The sequence below is a fragment of the Idiotropiscis lumnitzeri genome, chromosome 6 (genome assembly GCF_059441095.1).
Source record: "Idiotropiscis lumnitzeri isolate Australia: NSW breed Sydney's pygmy pipehorse chromosome 6, RoL_Ilum_1.0, whole genome shotgun sequence".
NCBI classification, from domain to species: Eukaryota; Metazoa; Chordata; class Actinopteri; order Syngnathiformes; family Syngnathidae; genus Idiotropiscis; species Idiotropiscis lumnitzeri.
In genome coordinates this window covers 8,092,269-8,113,486 of record NC_142396.1, presented here as the reverse complement: position 1 = coordinate 8,113,486, position 21,218 = coordinate 8,092,269, and the positions used below count along the sequence as shown (strand labels likewise).

Below are 21,218 nucleotides of genomic sequence, written 5' to 3'. Positions count from 1 at the left end.
GACGAGCAAGGAAAGAAGCTCCATTGGCTTTCATTTCCAACTCACATTTTCAGGTTTGGAATGTCATATGGAGAAAATATGCTTTTACTTTTTTGTTTTTGCATAGTACAACACAGTTAAGAGCTATTTTCTTATGAGAAAGAAATGGTAGAATTGTGGTGGAGGTTTTTTTGTGTTTGCTTACGATTTTGTAGTAATGATTTTGATGTTACTGTAAGAACCCAAATGTTCATTACTTTAGACAGGTTTGAGAGATTGCATTCAGATCAATTTTGCATTCGTTAAAACTATAAATAACTTGTGCCAAACTATCAAGGAGTTTAAGGACACTGCAGCCATGTGAAAATAGCAGAACACCAGTGCCCTGCCGTCATGTAAAAGTCACATTTGACTTTTAATTAACAAATTCCTTAACCAATCACAGTGTTGTGGGGGCAAAGTTGTAACTTGGATTTATTCCATTTAAGCCATTTATACTTGGGAGTTTATATTCAATTAGCATTCTTTCATGTATTCAGGACCCCAATAATTCAATGATTTATAAACCAGTAGCAGATTTTTTAAAATCTATTCTACAGCTGGATGGGAGCCAGTGTAAAACCTTTAGGACTCGAGTAATATGTTCTGATCTTTTTGTTCTGGTCAGAACCCGAACTGCAGCGGTCTGAAAGAGTTGCAATCTGAAGTAATAATAATAATAAAAAATATATATATATATTTATACTTTGCTCGCACCTAATCTACACTGCGTTTGCATCTTTGTTGATATCAACTAAGAAAACAATGAGTTAACTATTTATTAATTTTTTTACAACATTGTGCCTTAATTGTGCAAGTCTGTAAAAAACATCAAAGCAGCTCAACGTTTCTGTGCCAGAAATGTCGAAGGAATTCTGCCAAACTGAACGAAGGAATGAGGTTGAAAAGGTCGAGGTGACTCATAAAGTCATAAAACGAGAACATTCAAATGCAATTTGCTCCTTTGATGCGGCAGGTGTGCGATACAATCACAGGAATCATAAGTCCCGTGTCATTAACTTGTTATTAATGTTCCACATTTTGGGTGCTGGGTGCAATCAAATGTCACATCCATAAATGCTCAATTAGTTTTAACGGTTATTGTTCCGAAAAAAAAAAACGGCATCACAATTTTTTAAACTTGATAGCAATGTTTGTCAGAGTTTTTTGCTCATTTCAACATCATGTAAAGATGTTAAAACTGTCATCCATCCATTTCTTACACCGCGAGTAAGTTCTCAGTCAGCCTATGTTAATGTAAGACACTCAAAAATTGCAATGCAACATTAGATAATACACGTTTTTTTATTTAAATAATACTACCTGGTTAGAACATTTGTTACATAGTAAATTACTGATTAAGGTCGTCGGTACATGCAAAAAAAAAAAAGAAAAAAAATATGTATTGCACCAACAGTACATTCATTTGCAAACAAGATAGTTTCCGTGCAAAATATGAGCAATTAACACACTTAAGTTTTAAGGGTGAGTACCTTCATTAGTAGTAAAGCAAATAAATTAATCCATATCAGTTTGAGGTAAAGCTCGGCTAAGATGCTGGCTGACATTGATGACATCTTTGCAAGCCCATGTGCGTGGTCAGGCATGTTGGGACCACAGGAAGCGATCGCAGCGCTCGAGCATCGTCTGAATGGTCGCCCTAAAACACAAGACACGATTGACACGTCATTTGGGAAACATCCACATGAGACACTGATGCCAATTTAGCATTTTTGTTGCTAGATTTGGCAACTTGTCAGACTACACTGTTTGGATGCTTGCGTAGAACAATACACGTATTATTACGCAATGGCATCATAACGCAATGGAAACTATTACTATGTTATAACTATTTGAAACACATTTCTCATACAACTCAAACGACTCACCGCTGCCTCTTCTCAGCCACCTTTAGCAGCTCACACACAAGCTGCGAGCGAGGAGAAAGATTCAGCTGCACCCCGCATTCGTCCAGGAGGGCCATGGCGCGCTCCGGCCCGGCCGTGCGGGCTAGGCGCAAGGTCAGGGACTCGAGGTTGACATTTCTGCTGCAGTCTGCCATGCCGTTGGACAACGTGTCTCCGTTCATGTCTGACGTACGGCTGCCGTCCTGAACCAACTCGATCAGCAGCCTCCACTCAGCCAAGTTTTGAGGCTCCACGCCTGGAAGTAGAAAATGTAATAATGTAAAAAGTACTCTTATATTTACAAGCCCTGAATTGCTTTTCAGCATAGCGACACCTCAAAGCCTGAAATCCAATGAAGCTAGAAGAAAACAGCTCATATAGTGTCTTACGCTTTAACAGATGCTGAGTAAGCCATCTGAACAAGTTGTAATGTGTATTGTAATAACCTATACTTAAATTTGACATCAGTAACCACCATGCATTTGTTTTGCTTCAAATCTGAATTCCTGAAACCAATGGAAATGTTAAAATACAATACAACTTTATTTAAATGGTGCATTTCACAACAGCTGGAGCTGTAACTAAGCGCTTTCCATATGGTGTAATGTAAATTAGCGGGAAATTAGCACAAAAATTCAGAATCCCCAAAAAACAAACCAAAAAAAAAGTATATTGTGTTTTTATGAAAGTTTCTAAAATATTTACTTTATAAAACATATATGAAATGTGAAAAAAAAAAAACAGCTGGAGCATTATGATTAATTCAATGACACTCCCGGTTTGCAAAACATGGCCACTAGGGGCAGTAGAATACAGCCACGAAGACTTTTCACAACTAATATTAGTTTTATTTTGCAGAGGATAAGAAATATCGGCCTATGACCACTGTTATTAGTCATAGCTGCTCAAATGTCCATTACTTAAAGAGTTATCACACCGACAATATTTGTTAGCCCGTCTAGATCTGGGTCAAGGGAGATGGTGGTGTACACTGTAATGCAGATGATCCTGCAGTCACATCAGTGGCCTCGTTTCAGTTTTTGGCGGGCAGAGCGAGGCGAAACAGAGAAACGTGAAACCTACCATCCGGTTCCTCCAGCAGGCTGATATCATCCAACTGACAGATTGTTGAGAAAGCTTCTGTGCGACGCTTTAGCTCACAACAAAGGAGGAGATAACCTGTCCAGTACCTGCGCACACAAACACACAGATGACGTGTATCAATTTCAACTGTCAATCCACTATGACTACAACCACCGCGAATAATAAGAAATTGCTTTAGTATATATTTTGTATTCTTTTTCTCGATCGGAATGATTTGCTTTACTACAGACAGTCTTGGCTACGAATGTGGGGATGTGATTCATTCAACATGAAGTACCCGTGACTGCGGCAGGTTTCTGCCATCTTCTGCTTGGACGACAAGTCTGCGGGAAGCTGGATCAGGAGAGAAAGGAGGCGCCCGTAACCCCAAACGAAACAATGAGAATTCCACCTGCAAGAGAGGTCATTTTAACCGATGCTGAATGATTTTGAAGTCTAAAAGAGATCCCCTCTTCAGCTTTTCGAGGTCTTCTTTACATAGATTGTATTAACAAACAAGCAGCAAATTCATCTCTATTACAATTAAAACTATCAGACTTCGATTTACATGTTTTGGCAAAATCAATACATCGTTGAGGTTTTCACAACAACAATTTCTCCAAATTCTACCAAACAAGTGTGGAGTAAACAATCAGATTACAACAATAATGCAAACGAATCGGTGGCTTTATCACTTCAAATGTTCATGTTTTATGAAACAATGACCGAATGGTGCAGTCCCCCCCCCCCCAAATTGCAGCCTTCACTCCTCGAAAATTGTTCCCTTCCACGCTGTGACTTGACTTTGATTAACTATGAAGCAGCAGCCTTAATTTCCACATTGTTCTCCAAATCCCAAGCACACCTGGGCTGTCCCTCAGGTGTGAGCGTATCGCAGCGCTGAGGTGCATCGTGGGTAAGTGCCAGCTCAAGCCACTCCTGCCGCAGTGATTCCGATTCAAGAAGAGACTGCAGGAATGACGACCTGGGAAGAAGCCATCCACACTGAGCCACATGTGGGTTGTGTTGTCAAACTGCAAATGTACCTGTGTTCTTCAGGTTGGGCCAGGATGAGGTTATCCAGATAGGCCAGGAAGTGGCTTTTGTGAGCCATCCGCGTCACATCAGCAGGGGTGATGGTGGGATAGAACGGGGCAAAGGAGCGGACAGCCGCCTCTCCATGCTTCTCGTACAACCTGGATGTGGACATGTGCAGCGACGTACTTGGCAGCACTCGGGATCGGGATAATATTGACTGACCTGTGTAAGTGAGCGAGCAGTACGGGAGGACTCCAGGGCTGCAGTTCTCGCAGGTAGCGTAGTGATCTCTGTAAATCTCCTTTGTGAATGATTTGCACAACTTTACCGGACTGTGTCACACCTATGAAAAAATAAATATGTCACTCAACATTTTACTGTGTAAAAAGCTTCAAACTTTCAGTGTAAAAAGGTTTGAATAGACGCCAGAGATGTATACCACAATGCAAGCTTCCCGGTCTTCTCTGCAACATTTAGTTGGGGTATAACAGCCTGCCAAAAGTAAGGCCTTCAAAATAAAAGCATGGCAGTACAAGAACAGTTGCAACCAGACTTTGTTTGGCCACAAGCTGGCTGATTTAGCAGCAGGGTCCCAAAATAACTGCCAGAACTCTCGATAGTCATGATATAATAGTTTCAATGACTATTTCTTATTTTGTTTCAGAAAATATTACTTCTGTAGTGTTACTTTTTTTTGCAGTATAATGAAATCTTTATATATCTTGTTCAAGCCATTTCTTATGGAAGGACCTGACACACAACTAAATGTGTGCAGTGCGGTAGAAAGACCAATGATGATTCATCAATTTAGCTAAAGCTCAAAATATTGAATTTTCAGTGAACTTCAGTCATCTTGAAACTATTGTGTGCTTGTTTATCAAGTGGGACTTCTAAATAATCCAAAGAAAGTGAGGTGAAATTAAGTATAGCGTGTGCTTTTATTTTGAAGGTCTGACTTTTGACGGCAGTACGACAACAATGCTGCTCGAATGTTGCCAAGCAGAACTGGAGGTTTATTGTCTTGACTCACATTGTGGAAAAACTTCCAAAATACTTTATAAATTAATGGCTGAGCCATGCAGGGGCGGAGCTATATGGTGGTCAGCGGTGACTCTGGCCACCCTTTCTCAAATTAAAAAAAACAAAAAAAAATGTTTCCGCTATAGTGTATTTTAAGTTCATCCAAAAATGTCACCGCTAACCTGTAACCTTTTCTGAGTATACTGAAGCAAACATTTCTGACCTAGCATGGCCTCAACGAAGGAGTTGTGCACGTCCTGCTGCTCCTGGCGGCAGAGGAGACACATTCGTCTAATGCGCTCTTGGTCCAGCAAGAAGAAGTAGCGCCGCAGGAACGTCACGCAGCTCAACTCCAGAGTGGCCGCCTCCTTGCTGAAGCAGCTCAGCTCTGCATAAAGCGTGGCCAGCTGGGTGAGATTCGTCAGGAGATCCGAGGGTAGCGCTTTGGGACACACCAATCGCACGGCTTCTTCAGGTGTCACCGTGGCATTTTCTGAGGCCGGCTGACAGTCGCGCTCAACCTCTGGAGGCATCTCGGTGTTCTCCTGTGGCGAGCTCTCTGTCGGTTCTTCTGGGTTTTGCGAGCATGTGTTTATCGGCGGTTTCCATGCATGTCCGGCGGCTTCGTCCGTGTCTGAAGGAACTTCCGCGTTTGAAACAGGCCGAAGCGGTCCGAGAACTCGCTCCAGCGCCTTGAGCCACTCTTGTAGAGTTTCTTGCAGGGAATGTGGATCGAGGAGAACTAAAGGATCTTGGATCTGAGAACTGAGAATGCATTTGTGGAATAAGAATTTAGCACATTAATCTATCAGTTTTCATTCATCTTAACAGGCTGACAATTTGGCCAGTTTCACCATCTGCTGTTGACTTGAATTACAAAAGTCACAGCTCACCGGTTTTCTGGGTTTGGTCTTGTAAAGTTCGCAAACACGAGCCTGAGGGCACTCTTACGTCAATTTCAGCCGCCAGCAGAGGGCGATGTAAGGCCAAAATGTCAGCCTCCTGAGATGGATGAATTGATCTGCTTAAATGCTATTCCGCAACTTTCTGTACTTACATGGCCTGCTCAGTGGCCGACTGAAGCTCTAGCAGTTCGGACTCTGTGCTGGGCACGTCTGTATAAACCCTGTGACAAGTTCACAGTCACAGATTTAATCGCATGAGCAAAAAGCCCAAAAAGTTTGAACTGAATCTTGGCGTACTCACTCAATATCGACTTCCTCCGAGAACGGAACAGAGGTGGACGACATCTCAGCGTGAGCGCCCTCTCTGAAGTCAGGTCGCTGCCACAGCTCAGAGTTCATCTGGAGCGTATTGATCTTCTCGGTTGTCTTCTTGACAAAACTAGAAACACTGAGTGTGGGGGGGGGGGGGGGGTGACGAGTTGCTGAAGTTAATATCAGGAAGTTAACACGCAGGACTGGTTTGCAAATGAAGGTGATGTTTGGAAATGAAACATGGCAGGCTTTTACACACAGATGGACGAGGTGAAACTAAAACTAAAATATGGGTTGAAATCTTCCCGGGAAAGGGGAAGTTGAAAGCCACTGCTACATATTAGTCAGTCGTTGCAGCTAAGTTTCAGTTCGTTGTTTGAGAAAAAGACAAAAATAATCTCATTTGCATCCCAAGGCTATCACAGTGAAGAAAAATAAGCAAAAAAACTCAACCAAAACTTGAAAAAAAAATAAAATAAATCTTCAAAAACAAATAAAAATAAGTGTTTTGGATGTGTGTTTTTTTTTTTTTTTTTACAAAATTAACAATGTAATAAAAGTGATTATAGTGAAAATGTTCTTAGATAATTGGGAAGCGATGCAGGTAGATTTTTTTTAAAGCACATATTTTATTAGCATGAGTCGAATGGTTTTACTGAGGGTTGTGAAGCATCCAATCTAACCTAAGAAGCAGTCCTTGAAATTTTGCAAATGTCATACAGTGCCTATAGTTGTTTTGTGGATGTTTTTTCATCTAACACATTTTTAAAATTTGTTTTAAAATTTTTGGGGTAAAATTTCACACACAATACTTATTGTAACAGTTTTTTTTTTCCACGCTCAACAAATAACATGTATGAACAAAATTAAAACTAATCTAAAAACTAATAAAACTACATTAAAACGAATAATTAAAAAATGTATATATATATATATATGGATTGACCATTAAACATTTTTTAAGCTGATTCTGATTTAGATAATTGGCAGAATAAAATTTTGATAAAGCATTTAATTGACTGATTAATTATGAATGAATAAATTAACTTTTTTTTGTCACCTAGAATTAAAAGTCCCAAACTATTAGGACCTTGCTGCATCCACATTAAAGCTAGCTGATGCAGCTTCTGTGACACTTGGTTCACCTGTCTTTGACGGCCTGTAGTGCAATGCGAGGAGGTTTGCTGCGGAATGAGATGGGCAGGTGGAATTGCAGGCCTTGCTCGGAACGCTCGGCATCCGTGCGCTCGCCGCTCTGTGGATCTGAATGTAGAGCGGGGCGAGAGCCAGAGGAGAAACACAAAGATGGATGGAGCACTGGTGGCGTACGATGAGAGGATGGAGACCACATGCATGTAGTCGGAGGACGAGGAGAGGTAAATGCTGCGCAATACAAATACAACTGAACACAAGTGGTCATGAAATGAATGGTCATTGTGCTGCTCTTTCAGGTGTGCTCACCTTAGCCACCAGTGGGCAGTGTAGGACACATTTCAACTCCGCTCTCATCTTATAGTACGACGCGATTATTAATTATTCTATGCAGAGAATGAGGAATACGTGAGTGTGAGAATTGTTATATTGTCTGTCGACGGATGTTGCCGCACTGATTGTGTTCACTCTGTTGCGTAAATGCTACTTAGCGTTAGCATTAAGCGAGCGGACTGAAAGGCTAACCTATGGTTGCTTTAAACACACAAAGTGTAATTCACTTTGTTTTCTGTTTAGCATGACGGCAAACCTCAACTGGGAGTGGCAAGAAACCAATTCCATATCTGCCAAACAGCTGATTGATGTGAAGTGAGTTGACTCACTGCCACCATAAAGCGCTGGTATGTGAAGTCTGCACGCTCAAGCAAAAAAATAAATAAATCCTGTCACTCGTTTTTCAACGCAGCACTATGAAATAAATTTAATAAGTCTTAAGACAATTCCATTATTGTAAGAAGTGCAAAAGTGATGGCACTTCACTTTGAAAGCAGGCGTCTCAAGTGTCTCCTACCGTGGTCCACTTGATCTTCTTCCTGCGCAAAGCTGAACTCTTTAAGTCGCTCCTCCTCCGACGCGGACTGATTGATGAGGGAGCTCGTGTCTTCGTCGGACTGACTCCCTCGGCGGCTGATCACTCGGTAGATCCCGCAGTCCAGGACGTTGAAGCTCTCCTGGAATTTTGGAAGAAGCGACTGACGTGAAGAGATTCGAACTAAGGATAAGGTCAAGTCACACAGCATCAGGATGTTCTTTTGAGTGCAGAACCTTGTTAACAGATTTATTTGGAACATATTTTGCTGGCATGGTGAAGAAGAGGTTAGCACATCTGCCTTTAAATAATTATTGAATTAAATATGAACTCCACAATAAACATGCAAATGAGTTACTATTATATTGTAGATGCGTATTTTAACTTTTTTTTTTAACCTCATCAATGAATGACCTGGACTGGCCCTGACCCTGGTTTTAAAAATGGGAAGCACAAATGTTTACCCAGCCCTGGGATGTATCAACGTCAACCGTGCGACTTTCACATACGTGTGAAGAGATGCTGCTTCTGCGGCTGCTGCAGGCCGAGTCCAGAGGCTCCAGCTTGGCGATCACCTCATCCAGTTGGCCAATCAACTCGGGGTTTGTGCTGGAACTGAGCTGGGACCGAAGGTGTTCCAAGCGGTCGATGGGAATTGATTTTCTGGCCTGAATAAGACAAAAATAAGCCTTGCGTTCAGAAAGCACAAATAAGAGACGTGCATTTAATTCGATTTTTTGGAGCGGGATTTTTGTTTTTATTTGTTTAAAAATGCTCGGTTTTATTTGACTTTTTAATCAGTTTTAGTATTAGTTGGAGTTTTTTCCCCCCGTGTTTGGAGCACTTGTCGAGCGAAAGATTAAAAAAAAAAAGTATTGTATAATACAGTAAACTACAGTTTTAAATGAACCCCAAAATATCATCATTCATATCATTATATATCATTAATTGGCAAAGATGGAAAAAAAAGGAGATTTTCGCTAGTTAGCTTTATAAACGTGAAATTATGTTTCAGTTAGCCATCTTAAAAAAAAATAATAATTTATTTTATTTGAAATTTAAATATTAGTTAATTTGTCAGTTTTTTTTAAATAATTATTTTATTAGTTTTGTTAACTACAATAACCTTGCCTCTAAGACAGAGGGTGTTCCCAAAAAGTTCATAATTTCATAGCCAAACAACATTTTGTATTATTATTTTCATAATTCACATTTTTACATAAATTTTACTTTTTAAAATTTTTTTCAGGTGGAAAAAGTGTGTTAGAATATCCTCAAACACTAACACTAACCTTTTTCATTATTATTTTTTTTTATTTCATGCACCTAGAACATGTAGTTACACAGATTTTCAACTTGACATCAACAAAATGATGTCACATATTTCGGACCACCCTGATGAGCACAAAAGCATTTTAGATTCAAGCCGCCTTACCCGACCGATGCTGATGGTGTGCTGGAACATACAGCAGACCGAAGCCGCCAGAAGCCAGGACTCCCGTCGAAGAAGGCGTTCAACGCAGCGTTCTGCCGACAACAGGGAGAGGTGGGACAGACGGCCGTCGCCGTGGAGGCAGAAGAGCTCGTTGCGGTAGACTGCGATGTCCAGCACATCTGCAACACCAAATAAAAGGGTTGTTGTCTAATTTACTGTAAATGTTCACGTGTGCAAGTAACCAATGTCACTTACCTTTGAGCTCTGTCCACAGAAGAACTTGTCCATTGTGAGGTGTAAAGATATAAATGGCGGAATCAGTCCAGGTCAGCAAGTTTTGGTCTCTGTCAAAAAAATGGACAACTTGTCAACTGATGTGCCATTGTTGGTCCAGAAAATGTGTTTTGATTCGTGCAGTCGGTCAATTTGAAATAAATTAGATTTTTCACAACATTCAACTAATCCATGCTTAGTGTATGAATGGACAAAAACTTTAAAAAAACATTTAAATGTATGACTCTTACCCAAAATATAGTAGCTTTGGGAAGGCAATTGATTGAGGGCTCTTCTGGTCTGGATTGTATTGTGGCTCATTTCTGCAGGCAACAAAGTGTTATTTTGCTTTGCGAAAAGAACAATTAGTTTAAGCAAGTTATCTGTAACTTTAGCTCTAAGACTTGAAGGTGATTACCTGTATGTGATAAGAGGTAAAGGAGGACAGTTGAGCACCTGTTTGAACTGCTGTGTGCTTAAAACCTCGCCATTAAAACTGGCTTCCCATATCCGGGAGCCCGGCCGGGCGCAGTAAAGCAGCGGGGGCTGACCCACCAGCAATCCCTTGTTCTGAGGGAAAAAACAAGCTCCATACTCCCCGTCACGCTCCTTGTTCCCCACACGCCAAAACTTCTCCCTGGTGACAGGATATGAAGGAATGAAAAAGGAGGATTGGACTGGGATGGAAAAACTCTGAGTTGTGAATCTACCTTTCACAGACAATGGAAATAAATTAATTGAGATTGAAATAAAAATATCTTAGGTCTAAATCAGGGGTGGGCAAACTTTTTGATTGGCAGGCCACAATGGGTTCTACAATTTGACAGAGGGGCCGGACCAGGAGCAGATGGATGGAATGTTTTGGTAACCCCAGCTTATTTGAGAAAAAAAAAAAAAATCATTTAATTTTAAATGAAAATGAACAAAAGAATTACATCAAAATACGCCTTTGACACACCACAGTATTTAGAAAATAAAACATTAACAAGGTTTATTCATTTAATTTTTTTCAAGTTTGGCGGGCCGGATTAAAAAGTTTAACGTGCCGCAAGTGGCCCCGGGCCGTAGTTTGCCCACACCTGGAACTCATTATAGTCGATACGTGTCTTTTCATTGATGAATATCATTCATTTTGAATAACACAAAAGGAAAACTGAGCAAAATTAGCATTTCAGAAGTGCATATAAAACTGGTAAACATCTGCATTAATCATTCCCCCCCCCAAAAAAAAAAAAACTACAAAAAAAAAATGGCCATCAGTAACAAAAAGTTTGGGGACCCCCTACTCTACACAATCTTGACCCAAACTCACTTTTCGGTATCACATAGATAACAGCGGCTCAGAGAAGACACCAGAAGCCGATTGTCCTGGTACCCAAGCTGAACCACTTTGGAGTCGACAGTGGTGACAGTCTGAACAGGAAACATAACAAATCCTGATCCCTGTACAACAAAAAACGACAATAACATATTTTACGCTTGAATAATCATCAGAAATTACTGTTATCGTGGAATTTTAATGTAGATTTCAATAGACTGTAAAATGACAACAAAATGTAATTAAAGGGCAACTGCAGCGTTTCCCAAAATCATTCAAAGTGAATTGTGTCGATTCGGGATCTGGTGTATTGAATCAAATCCATTTTAGAAATGTGAATCAATACCCAGCCCCAGCTAGTTTAAAACAACAAATGAAGCCATAAATCTTTATTGGGAGTACCTTTCCCATCTTTGAGGATCCCGCCCGAAGAAAAGACACCTTCCCTGCAGTGTCTCCGACAAAAACTTTGAGCGCGTTGGTGTCCCAACAGATGGCGGTAATGTTCTGGCCCCTGTGCTCCCAGGACACGCTCACTCTCTCTGGACGTCCACGGCGCTCCAGCTGCAGCTCCCACACCACCACCCGACCTTGACTGGAGCACATGTTGTGAATGATAAAGGGATGACTAAGAGTAAAATGTATTTCACGTACAATTATTACCTTGTTGCAACGGCAATAAAGTCTTCATCGTGTGGACAGCACGACACTTGAGTGATAGATCCTTCCTGGAAGGCAGGCCATGTCAAATAATCAGCAATTTATTTTATGAATTCATTATGTGCGGCAGTTCCCGGTGAGGTACGATCTCAAAACAGGGAGTCTTATCCGACCTTGTGAGTAAGTATGAGCCTTTGTTTCCAACCCTCCCTCTGAATCAGGTGCAACCCTCCAGCCGACGTTCCTAAGGCGAGCCACTTCCTCGAAGCAGCCAAACATGTGCACTGAAACACAGCATGAAAGAAATACAGTCAAATGAGTTGGAAATTTCATGTATCGCTGCAAAGTCGTGGGCCTCATTATAAAAGGTTACGACGCTTATGAAGACTACAAAAATGGCATCAACTGCTTTTTTTTTTTTATTCTGGCAACCACCAATTAGAGATCAATATCAAACCGTGTTTTTTTTTTTTGGCACTGCAGAAGAATTCAAGTACTCATTCTACAATAAAATATGAACAGTAAAAAATACGATCCAGGATCTCACGATCGGCACATTCAGCCACTGTTGGCAAAAAGGTTGTGGTTTCTGCATGATGAGAGAGTGTGCTTGAGCAGATTTGCCTTTTCAAAACACTTCACCAAAGGAGCTTGTGAAAAAATTCCTAAAGAGTAAATACCATTTTGACGTGTTAAAGAGAAGCTAAGAATAGAGCAGAATATGACGATCCTAAAATCAGCGACAGTCCCAAATAAGAAGCGTCTTTGTTAAAGCTTGGGGGGAAAAAGTCACGACTTGTTGACCATATTTCACGGTGAGTGATTTGATCACACGTGATCGAATCTACCTTGAGCCTGCCCGAGTCTAAGCGCAGAGTTGAGAGGAGAGGGTCGAGGCAGTCAAATTCTGCCAGGACGTGACCATGGACATCTGGTACGACTGCTATCCGAGGCATCTTCCCTCACGGTCGTCCACAACTGGAAGAGAACGAGACAGACAGCCTTTAGCTGTCACGTTTGTGCTTGGTCACGCATTCTGTGGCATCATATGACTCTCAGCAGGGTTCTTAAGTCTCACAAATTGGTCAGCCATGACTCTGGTTATACAAGTATGAGCCCACACAGCTGGCATGAAACAGCTTAATTGGAAAAAGAAACCCATAGAATACATACGAAAAATAATCACACCCTGTTACTGAAAGTGAAACTAGCATTTTGCACTAATGTTTTTTTTTTTTGTTTTTTTTTTACAGTGTCATAAATAATTGTGTTTTATTTCCTTGTGGAGTTTTTAGAAAACATTTTAGGTTAAAGTACTGAAACATTACAAGAACAAAATGGAACTAAATTGTATAAGCTCTGTATTTAGAAGAAGTAGTCGATGTCAGAATCTCAAGAAAAAGTAAAAAGTGGCAGCCATTGCAGATTTTTTTTCCTTTTATTTGTTAGTCCCGTAGTGGAAGTGGATGAACGTCTTCCATCATAGCAGTATTTCTGACCGAAAAAAAACACAGACTGATCATCAAGAACTATAATTCTGAAGCTGAACAAATGACAACGTTATCCTGCATTCCATAAGGCTGCTTACTTAACCTGGGTTTTAAAACTGGAACAATTGTTTCATATAAAAAAAGAGCACAGTGTGTTTGCCAAACTGCTTATCTGTGATTTGGGGTTTGGATATCAAATTGTGCCTTTCACACACTGGTGGGGAAAACTCACTAAGGCTTTAGGCCTTAAGGAGTAAAAAATAGCACTCAATACCCTGCTTTGCATATAGGGAGAGAACTACACTTAGAAAATGGGATTAATCACAGGCATCTTAATTGGGGATAAATGCAATCAAAACAGGAAGGAAATTTACATAATTACATTTGCAAATTTGCGGTCATAAGAGCATATCACTGGAACTGATTGTAGTGATGAAATAGGAAATGTTCTGTTGAAGATGCATCAATAGTGATGTTTTCCAGCATTCGTGTGATTGTGTAAAATTACACTGCGTCATGCGGTGTTTTTCGAAAATATTGCTTGACAACTCTTTAAACTGGAAAAAAACGTATTTGGGGTCAAACACCAGGCAGTGCGAATGCTTTACGTTAGTTTATTGAAATTATTCTGACAAATGAATGACCACCTTTTTGGGGGGCCTCTACTATGCTCACGTCATCTCTCAACTCAAACGTCGGAAGTGTGATTCTGAGCCCCGGTAACCATGTTTTCATGGTAAATGTAAAATATAAAGGCGTTGTGTGTGTGTGCGTGTATATACATACATACATACATACATACATACATACATATATATATATATATATATATATATATATATATATATATATATATATATATATACACACACACATATATATATATATATATATGTGTGTGTGTGTATATATATATATATATACACACATATATATATATATATATATATATATATATATATACACACACAAAAAAAAGCATGTTTATTCATTTTCAAATTCCTTTTTTTATTTATTCATGAATTTAATTTCATGTTTAACGAGTTGAAAAAATGCTTTTTTCATTTAACTGTGTAATCAATCCCTATGAGGTGGTACTGGTTCCAATGTTCGGTGGTACACAAGAAAAAAGTAACCAAGGTTCAGAACCCAAACATTGTAAAGTGAGCATGTGTCACGTGACCGTACCAGGAAAAATTGTACATACAAGCTGTTGCAAACTCACCGAAAGTGACGTCACACCATTGAATTGAAGTTATCCCGCTATATAAAAATTTGGATCCTAACCATCACGTGACAAACACAACAGCGAGTATATTTTGTCTGAACGCAATGTTTCGTCTGCGCTGTAGCAAACGACCGAAGGTGGCGAGTCGATCACGAGACGATCGACACACGTCTTCTGAGTATGGAAATGAAACATTTGTATTCAAACTAAACGACAGCTCAATAGAAGTTCACGTCACCGTAAAACTACTGCAAACAGAGCTAAATTGTTTCACATCCCCGGACTGAATTTTTGTTTGAGGACGGTAGCAAGCATGCTAGCTGTTTTGGTTCAGTCGTCGCGCAATCAAAGATTATTAAATACTAAGTGAGAGAACAAAGATATATTTGAGAAATTATTTCCGCTTTGTCTCTTTCGTTCGCTCCGCTTTTACGAGAAAATCACGTTACCGTGGGAGCTGAAGGCGAGTGGTCCGCCTCCGTCAGCTGGCGAAGAGTGGACTTCCTGAAAACGTGCTGACAACTGAGCATGTTTTGCATCTTTAGTGGACGTGTGACACGCCTCATGTAGAATCCGCGAGTTGGGACAAAAAGCCAACGCGCATAAAATATTATATTTATTTCTCTCCCTGTAATAAAGGAATGAATTTAAATCAACAGTCTGGAGCTACCAACAAAAAAAACGCTTTACGTCTTTAATCCAGAGAAACATTTTTAATTTACAGTACAGTGCAGACAGTGTGAACTGTGTCTCACACACACCCTACACTCTTTAGTGTGAGGTGTCATTAGAATATTGCTAAATTCACTAAATCTCTTAACACTTTTCCTTTCTTTGTCCCGTTCCCATAGGGGATCTCTGCACTGATGAACCAGATGTCCTCTGCTTGTCATCCTCAGAGCCTAAATGATGATTTCCATGAGAAACGAGGTCATACAGCATCATTATAAAAGTCCCATTACTGAAATCAATCTCTCATCCGTAGAAAGAACACAAAGATTAAGAAACAAGTTTTTGTGACGAAAACGCCGCATGCCTCTCGTAAACGTTAACTGACGGGGCAGCGGTGGCAGCAGCCATCGATGTTGTCATCACGAGCCTCCCTCGAAGCCACCTGGCTTCAATCTGTAGACTCAGCAGGCGCCGAAGGCCTCCAGGGGACATGCTTGCCCACTTTGGTTTCATTGTCCTTTGCTGACAGAGCGTCGGGCCTCAGGTTTTCCTCATCATGCGACGCGTTTGCCAGACGTGGAACTTACTGTATGCCGTCTGCAGCATCTGCTCTAAGTGTGCTGTGAGCTGCAGGGGTGTCAATGGCACATTAATCAAGGAAAGGATTTGGTCATTACAGTACTGTATTAATCAGTAATCAATGGTTAAAGACAGAATGTGAAATCTCAACGCTGCGTCGAACTCCTTAAATATTTGTGGAGGTTAGTCTCCATGATGCCACATTTTGGATTCCTTTCTTATGGTGGTGACGTAACCCAAATTTGTACGGTGTGAGGCGTGGTCTACGTGCTGTATTACAGCTTGACTAGAAGATATCTAAAAGATTTGGTTGAACGATGGGGAAAAACACTTAGCAGAGTCTGTTTCGATCATTAGATACTCACGTTTTTATTTAAGTACTGACGCTGAATCTTCTCTTGAAAGGGACAAAGCTTGGTCGTCTGAAATCTTTCGAGGTTGGACTTCATTTTAATCAACTGTATTAAAACAATGGGGAGGGATGTGATTAGAGTCAGTCCAGACCAAATGGTATAAAATGTTAAACTACGTAATTGTGTAAATTCATCTAAAATGAAAAAGGGTGGGGCTCCATGTATTTTTTTTAGTCATGCTACTAAACATAGTCACCTTATCCTCCAAAAATGGTGTGTTAACGGGAAAACAGGACCAGAAATGTCTCAACAACTCCCCAGCAGCTGTATAAAGATGCTTCAGTTCCCCTTGGATATCAGACGGTACCATCTCTGCAAATATGGCAAATGAGAAAAGGCAAACAACGAATCAACTGGGATGTTTCGCCACGGGGATTCCGCAACTGCAACAAGACGTACGATTTATGGCTTGCTGCGATCCCGTCTGCATGAGGAGGCCGCCGGGAGAAAGTGCTGCAATGGCGGAAGTTGCTGCTGCGCTGGTCAAAACCTGCAAAGAAGGACTGGGCTGAGACTTTTGCACGATCTGATCTGATGTAGAAGTCATCAGATCCACTTGAAGAATAATCTGAAGTGGGCTTCGTTGCAGAATACACTAGAAGAAGCAGCTTTCACGGAACATTGTACTCACAACAAGACGACATGACGAAATGGTAAGAAAAAGTAGCGCGAGATTAATCAATCATACCTGAGTTAGGTCGGGTTTGTAATTGGCCATCTCGTGGCGGATGTGGTTGACGGAGTTGATGATTTCTTGGCTTGTTGTGTACTTTAGGGATTGAAGAGGCACGGGCCCATGAGCATACCTTTTTAAGAAAAATAATTGAGAAAGAACGACATTAAAAGCACCACGGAGAAGAATAGAAATATAAAAACCACACATGTGATTGGAGGTGAGAATGTGCCAAGGCAAAGGGAAAATAATTGCTAACCTGTCCGACTTTTTGAGGTTTAATGCAACCACTTTTGGTCCGTTTTCCCTTTGCAAATCCTCATACTCTATGGCTTCGTGTAATTTCACCTGAGAAACATTTCAAGAAAAACTGAGTGATTCTGTACATTGTATCTTCATATGACGGACACAAACCCCAGAGAGAGAAACATTTTACCTTCTTGGTGGGAGGCTGAAAGAGGTCGGAATCCCGCGAGTTTCCATCGGTGCTGCTCGTCTCACTACCTTGGTCATTCTCCCTTGAAAACAACGGCGGTGAAGCTTTAGGATGAGGTCGTTCTCCAGAAAGCAACATCTATTTTTATTTCCATCTATAATTGTACCCCTTGCGTGAGCCTGCTGCCAGCACCATGGCGCTGTGATGGTTGAAGCGCTTTATAATGGCGTAGTTGCTGCTCTCCTTCACTGTTCGGTTTGAATTCGAAGTGGAGGGCAGTGGTGTGCACACACCGTAACCCTGTTACAAAGACAGACAAGAGGCTGAACAAAGTGCTTTTTAATAAAGGAATACAGCACTTGATAATAATTTACTTTATGAACAGAGAATAATCATATTAAATGATAAAATGAGGGTAAATAACTCAACAGTTTACACATCACAATTTAATGCTTCAATTCATTGTACTGCTCTTTCGGGTGCGCATGCCTGTAATCCAATGTTCAGTACTACTACAATTTATTACAATCATATTAGATGTGAGAATAAATATGTGCCAGTGAGTATTGTGATAGGCTGTCTACAAGTGTTGCTTCACAGTTTGTGCTCAAATTCCCATTACTTAAGAGCGATAACTATTGATGTTATCCAATATCCGGTCAATGGTGGTGTCCATTATGTGTTAGCGGGGGTATCGTCAGCGAAAGTTTTTGGGTTGTTTAAAATACACAAGGCGTAATACTCTTTGTTTTATGTTCAGGTTGACAGTAATCTTCAAATGGGAGTGGCATTAAATACATTGAAGCCTCTTTTTGAAGAAGTAGTAGAAGGCAACACTGTATTACCTCTTGCTATGTTTTGTTGGCTATTTGTGGCTTTTTATTGGAACGACGTTAAAAAAAATGCGGTGTTAGGACTCACATTTTAAGCAGTAAGACTCCAGTTTATCTATGCATGTCTATCTTATGGTTTTATTTACCGGTAAATATTCTTTTGTTAAGAGTTGTGTTGTTTTACATTTTGTAGAGGTTAAATTCTTTTTGCAGGCATGAAAAAAATTATTTATAACGCCTTAATAATTTAAGAGAGGCTAAGAATATGATATCATTATTTTTGCATGCATATGATCATTCGAAAAACATTGCTCCTAAAGTTGTGAAGGTTTTATGTTAACAATAAAATGACTCTGGAACAGATTCATGCAATTTCCATTATTTCACATGGGGAAACAAATGAGAGGTTAACCAGGGTCCCGGAAGAGCCTATTTTAGACTTAAGAGTTTTCACAACACTTGCATCATATTACTGAGTCTAACTGTCATCATCTCAATACGTCTTACCTCATCCAACGATTTATCTTCTAATGACTGCAGATCAACCAGGGGGTTCTTAACTCCTTGCACCACCATTGATTTCAACCCTAAATAAGGAGCCAAAGATTTTTATACATATCACATAACGAAACAAATGCATTCCGACCTATAACAATTGCATAGTTGCTGTCTACCTTTTTCATCTAGCTTGGCACACTCTGTGAAGATGTCCTGTGTGCCGGTGTTGATACGATCTCGGTGAAAATACTGCGACTGGAAGAAGAGCGTCCAGAACTCCTTCTCGGTCAGGTCATGAGGCACACTCTCACAATACTTCTGTTTCACTGCAACACAAAGTGCCGTTGATATAGATTGCGTGCACGCGTAGATTGCGCAAAGAAACAGTTACAGCCACATTTACCTGCAGGATAGGTTCTGAAGATAGATTCAATTATATCGGCTGTCAGATTATATCTCAAGCCGTTGCAGCCGTCCGTTTGAGGCCGTATGTCTGCCTATAAAGATAAAAAAAATGGTTTAAAACTCTGGATCAAATCGTACACAAGGCTTTATCGAGTCACTCACCAAAAAAGCTCCAGAGATACCAACTTCCTGTTTATTGTTGCATACTGCTGGGTCTGTGTGGTTTAGGCCTCCTAATCGGTTAGCCCAGAATTCCTCAGCACTGATCACTTGGCTGACCACTAAATCTTTATATAATTGAAAAAGCACCGGATCTTCTTGAAGCATCCTATGGGAAAAATAGAAACATACAAAACCAGTCAACAGTTTTATCATGGTTATGACCAATATTTTGTGCTCTGGTGAGCACATGCTACATTGTGGTAGCTGTGAATCGGAAATTTGTTGTGAACTGCAAGTGTTTATGGCCAAGAAGTAAGTTTGGGGAAGGTATTAATGTGATATTGGCTATAGAAATCTGGTCAAGAAATTGCTTTCATGCAAAGCAGTATTTCTCAACATATCTCCTCTTGTGTCTGCTACTTGGGGAACACAATCTCTCTGGAGTTAAAAATATTTCACCAAGTTGCTCGCATGGGGTAAATTTTGAGAAGCCAAAATTTCTGTCTCTTGCCCTAAAAACTCCACTCCATTTAAATACGTTATTTTGAGAGGAGCAGTGTAGGCAGTAGAATAAGTCATGTATTTTAGTAATCCATATATTTTTTTCCTGAATGTATTAGTTACAGAGCATTTTAGAGGCGTCTGAAGTGCGCATTCCTTGTTTATGAAAAAAATTCCTTCCACGTTGCTACTAACAAGCTCACCTGTTTTTCTCCTCTAGTTCCTTGTTAGCTTTCTTCTTAAACTTGGGCAGGAGCTGCTGCAGCAGCTCTTTAGCAGCCTCACGGTCCTTGAGTGCGGTGCTCTCATTTGAAAAGTGGAATGTGGTACTCTCGCCGGAGTGAAGGACCAATTGCAGCTGAACTTTGGCTTTGCCGTCTGGGCTGATTTTCTGACCTGAACAGACCAGATATAACACTCCATCACACATTGTCTTGGCATTGTAATGTTTACATAAAAAGAGGTCTCACAGCGAATATCCGCATAGAGGTGGCTGACTGTAAAGCGATCCTTGCCCTCTGGACTCCATGCTATGCGTTCAGCCATCAAATAAAGAGTGCCATCCTGTTTCTTCTGGCGAACCTTTTTCACCACCAGAAGTACCTCTTCTGACAGTGAGGCCATGGCTCGGATGTGTAAACTGAGAGGGGGAAAAAAACATTTTTCCAGATCAGTATTAATCGTGCATTTGTAATAATAAAACTCGCGCATGGTTGACAGGAATAATATAACAAGAAGCTTTGACAAAATGTACACCGACTCAACGCTTTGTCATCCATGCAAGATGATGAATGCTGTAACGGACGATAAATAAATACAAATTCGTACCTTCACCGGAGCAATTAACCTCGCTGCTTTGAATACGACCGACGCAGTAACTTTACTATCTCGTAGTGTATTTAAAAATAATTAGCCAACCAGCATTACGTTAGCTAGCTCTAACAGTGAAGAGAGGAAAAGCTTGAACGGGAAAAGTCGGCAGAAAATTTTACTATACCTTAAAACTGATGGACCCCGCAGCGGATACTTCACCCTTATTCAACACATTCTCTCAAAATGAATACCTGATAGGCTCTGAATCTAAATAAATTAGCCATTTGGCAAAACAAATGTTGACTACTCCAATAATGAACAGGCATACTTCGGCGCCGACATAGCTGGCTGACACTGTGTTACACTCAAAATGTTCGATCGTAAAAGACAGCGCAACATTTGTTCCGACCGGAAAGCACTAAATTACCTTTAAATTATAATTTTTTTCTAATCGGGGATGTTTTTTATTTTAATAATGACTTTGACACTTCGAAATAAAAATACAAAATTTCTACCCCACTGTAGC

General features: G+C 40.4%; 2 protein-coding genes across 2 annotated transcripts; both read right to left on the bottom strand.

The window, feature by feature from the left end:
• Positions 1–991: 991 nt before the first annotated feature.
• On the bottom strand, positions 992–15,257 carry hps5 (HPS5 biogenesis of lysosomal organelles complex 2 subunit 2). The gene is made up of 23 exons (XM_088297835.1): positions 15,157–15,257; positions 12,838–12,967; positions 12,163–12,273; positions 11,993–12,057; positions 11,732–11,924; positions 11,324–11,454; positions 10,430–10,648; positions 10,263–10,334; positions 9,994–10,082; positions 9,739–9,917; positions 8,813–8,971; positions 8,286–8,445; positions 7,429–7,546; positions 6,273–6,419; positions 6,124–6,192; positions 5,290–5,831; positions 4,269–4,389; positions 4,055–4,204; positions 3,874–3,993; positions 3,307–3,420; positions 3,009–3,115; positions 1,908–2,181; positions 992–1,678 (listed from the first exon to the last, which is right to left on the bottom strand). The coding sequence occupies exons 2-23, from the start codon at positions 12,943–12,945 to the stop codon at positions 1,618–1,620; spliced, it is 3,309 nt and encodes a 1,102-aa protein (XP_088153961.1). The 5' UTR covers positions 12,946–12,967; positions 15,157–15,257; the 3' UTR covers positions 992–1,617.
• A 119-nt stretch (positions 15,258–15,376) lies between these two features.
• gtf2h1 (general transcription factor IIH, polypeptide 1) lies at positions 15,377–21,080 on the bottom strand. Its single transcript, XM_088297414.1, has 15 exons — positions 20,877–21,080; positions 20,350–20,519; positions 20,083–20,275; positions 19,379–19,544; positions 19,215–19,308; positions 18,988–19,137; positions 18,821–18,900; positions 17,647–17,780; positions 17,481–17,562; positions 17,304–17,392; positions 17,060–17,177; positions 16,771–16,861; positions 16,568–16,683; positions 16,324–16,416; positions 15,377–16,006 (listed from the first exon to the last, which is right to left on the bottom strand). The coding sequence occupies exons 2-15, from the start codon at positions 20,501–20,503 to the stop codon at positions 15,920–15,922; spliced, it is 1,647 nt and encodes a 548-aa protein (XP_088153540.1). The 5' UTR covers positions 20,504–20,519; positions 20,877–21,080; the 3' UTR covers positions 15,377–15,919.
• Between the last annotated feature and the right edge of the window lie 138 nt (positions 21,081–21,218).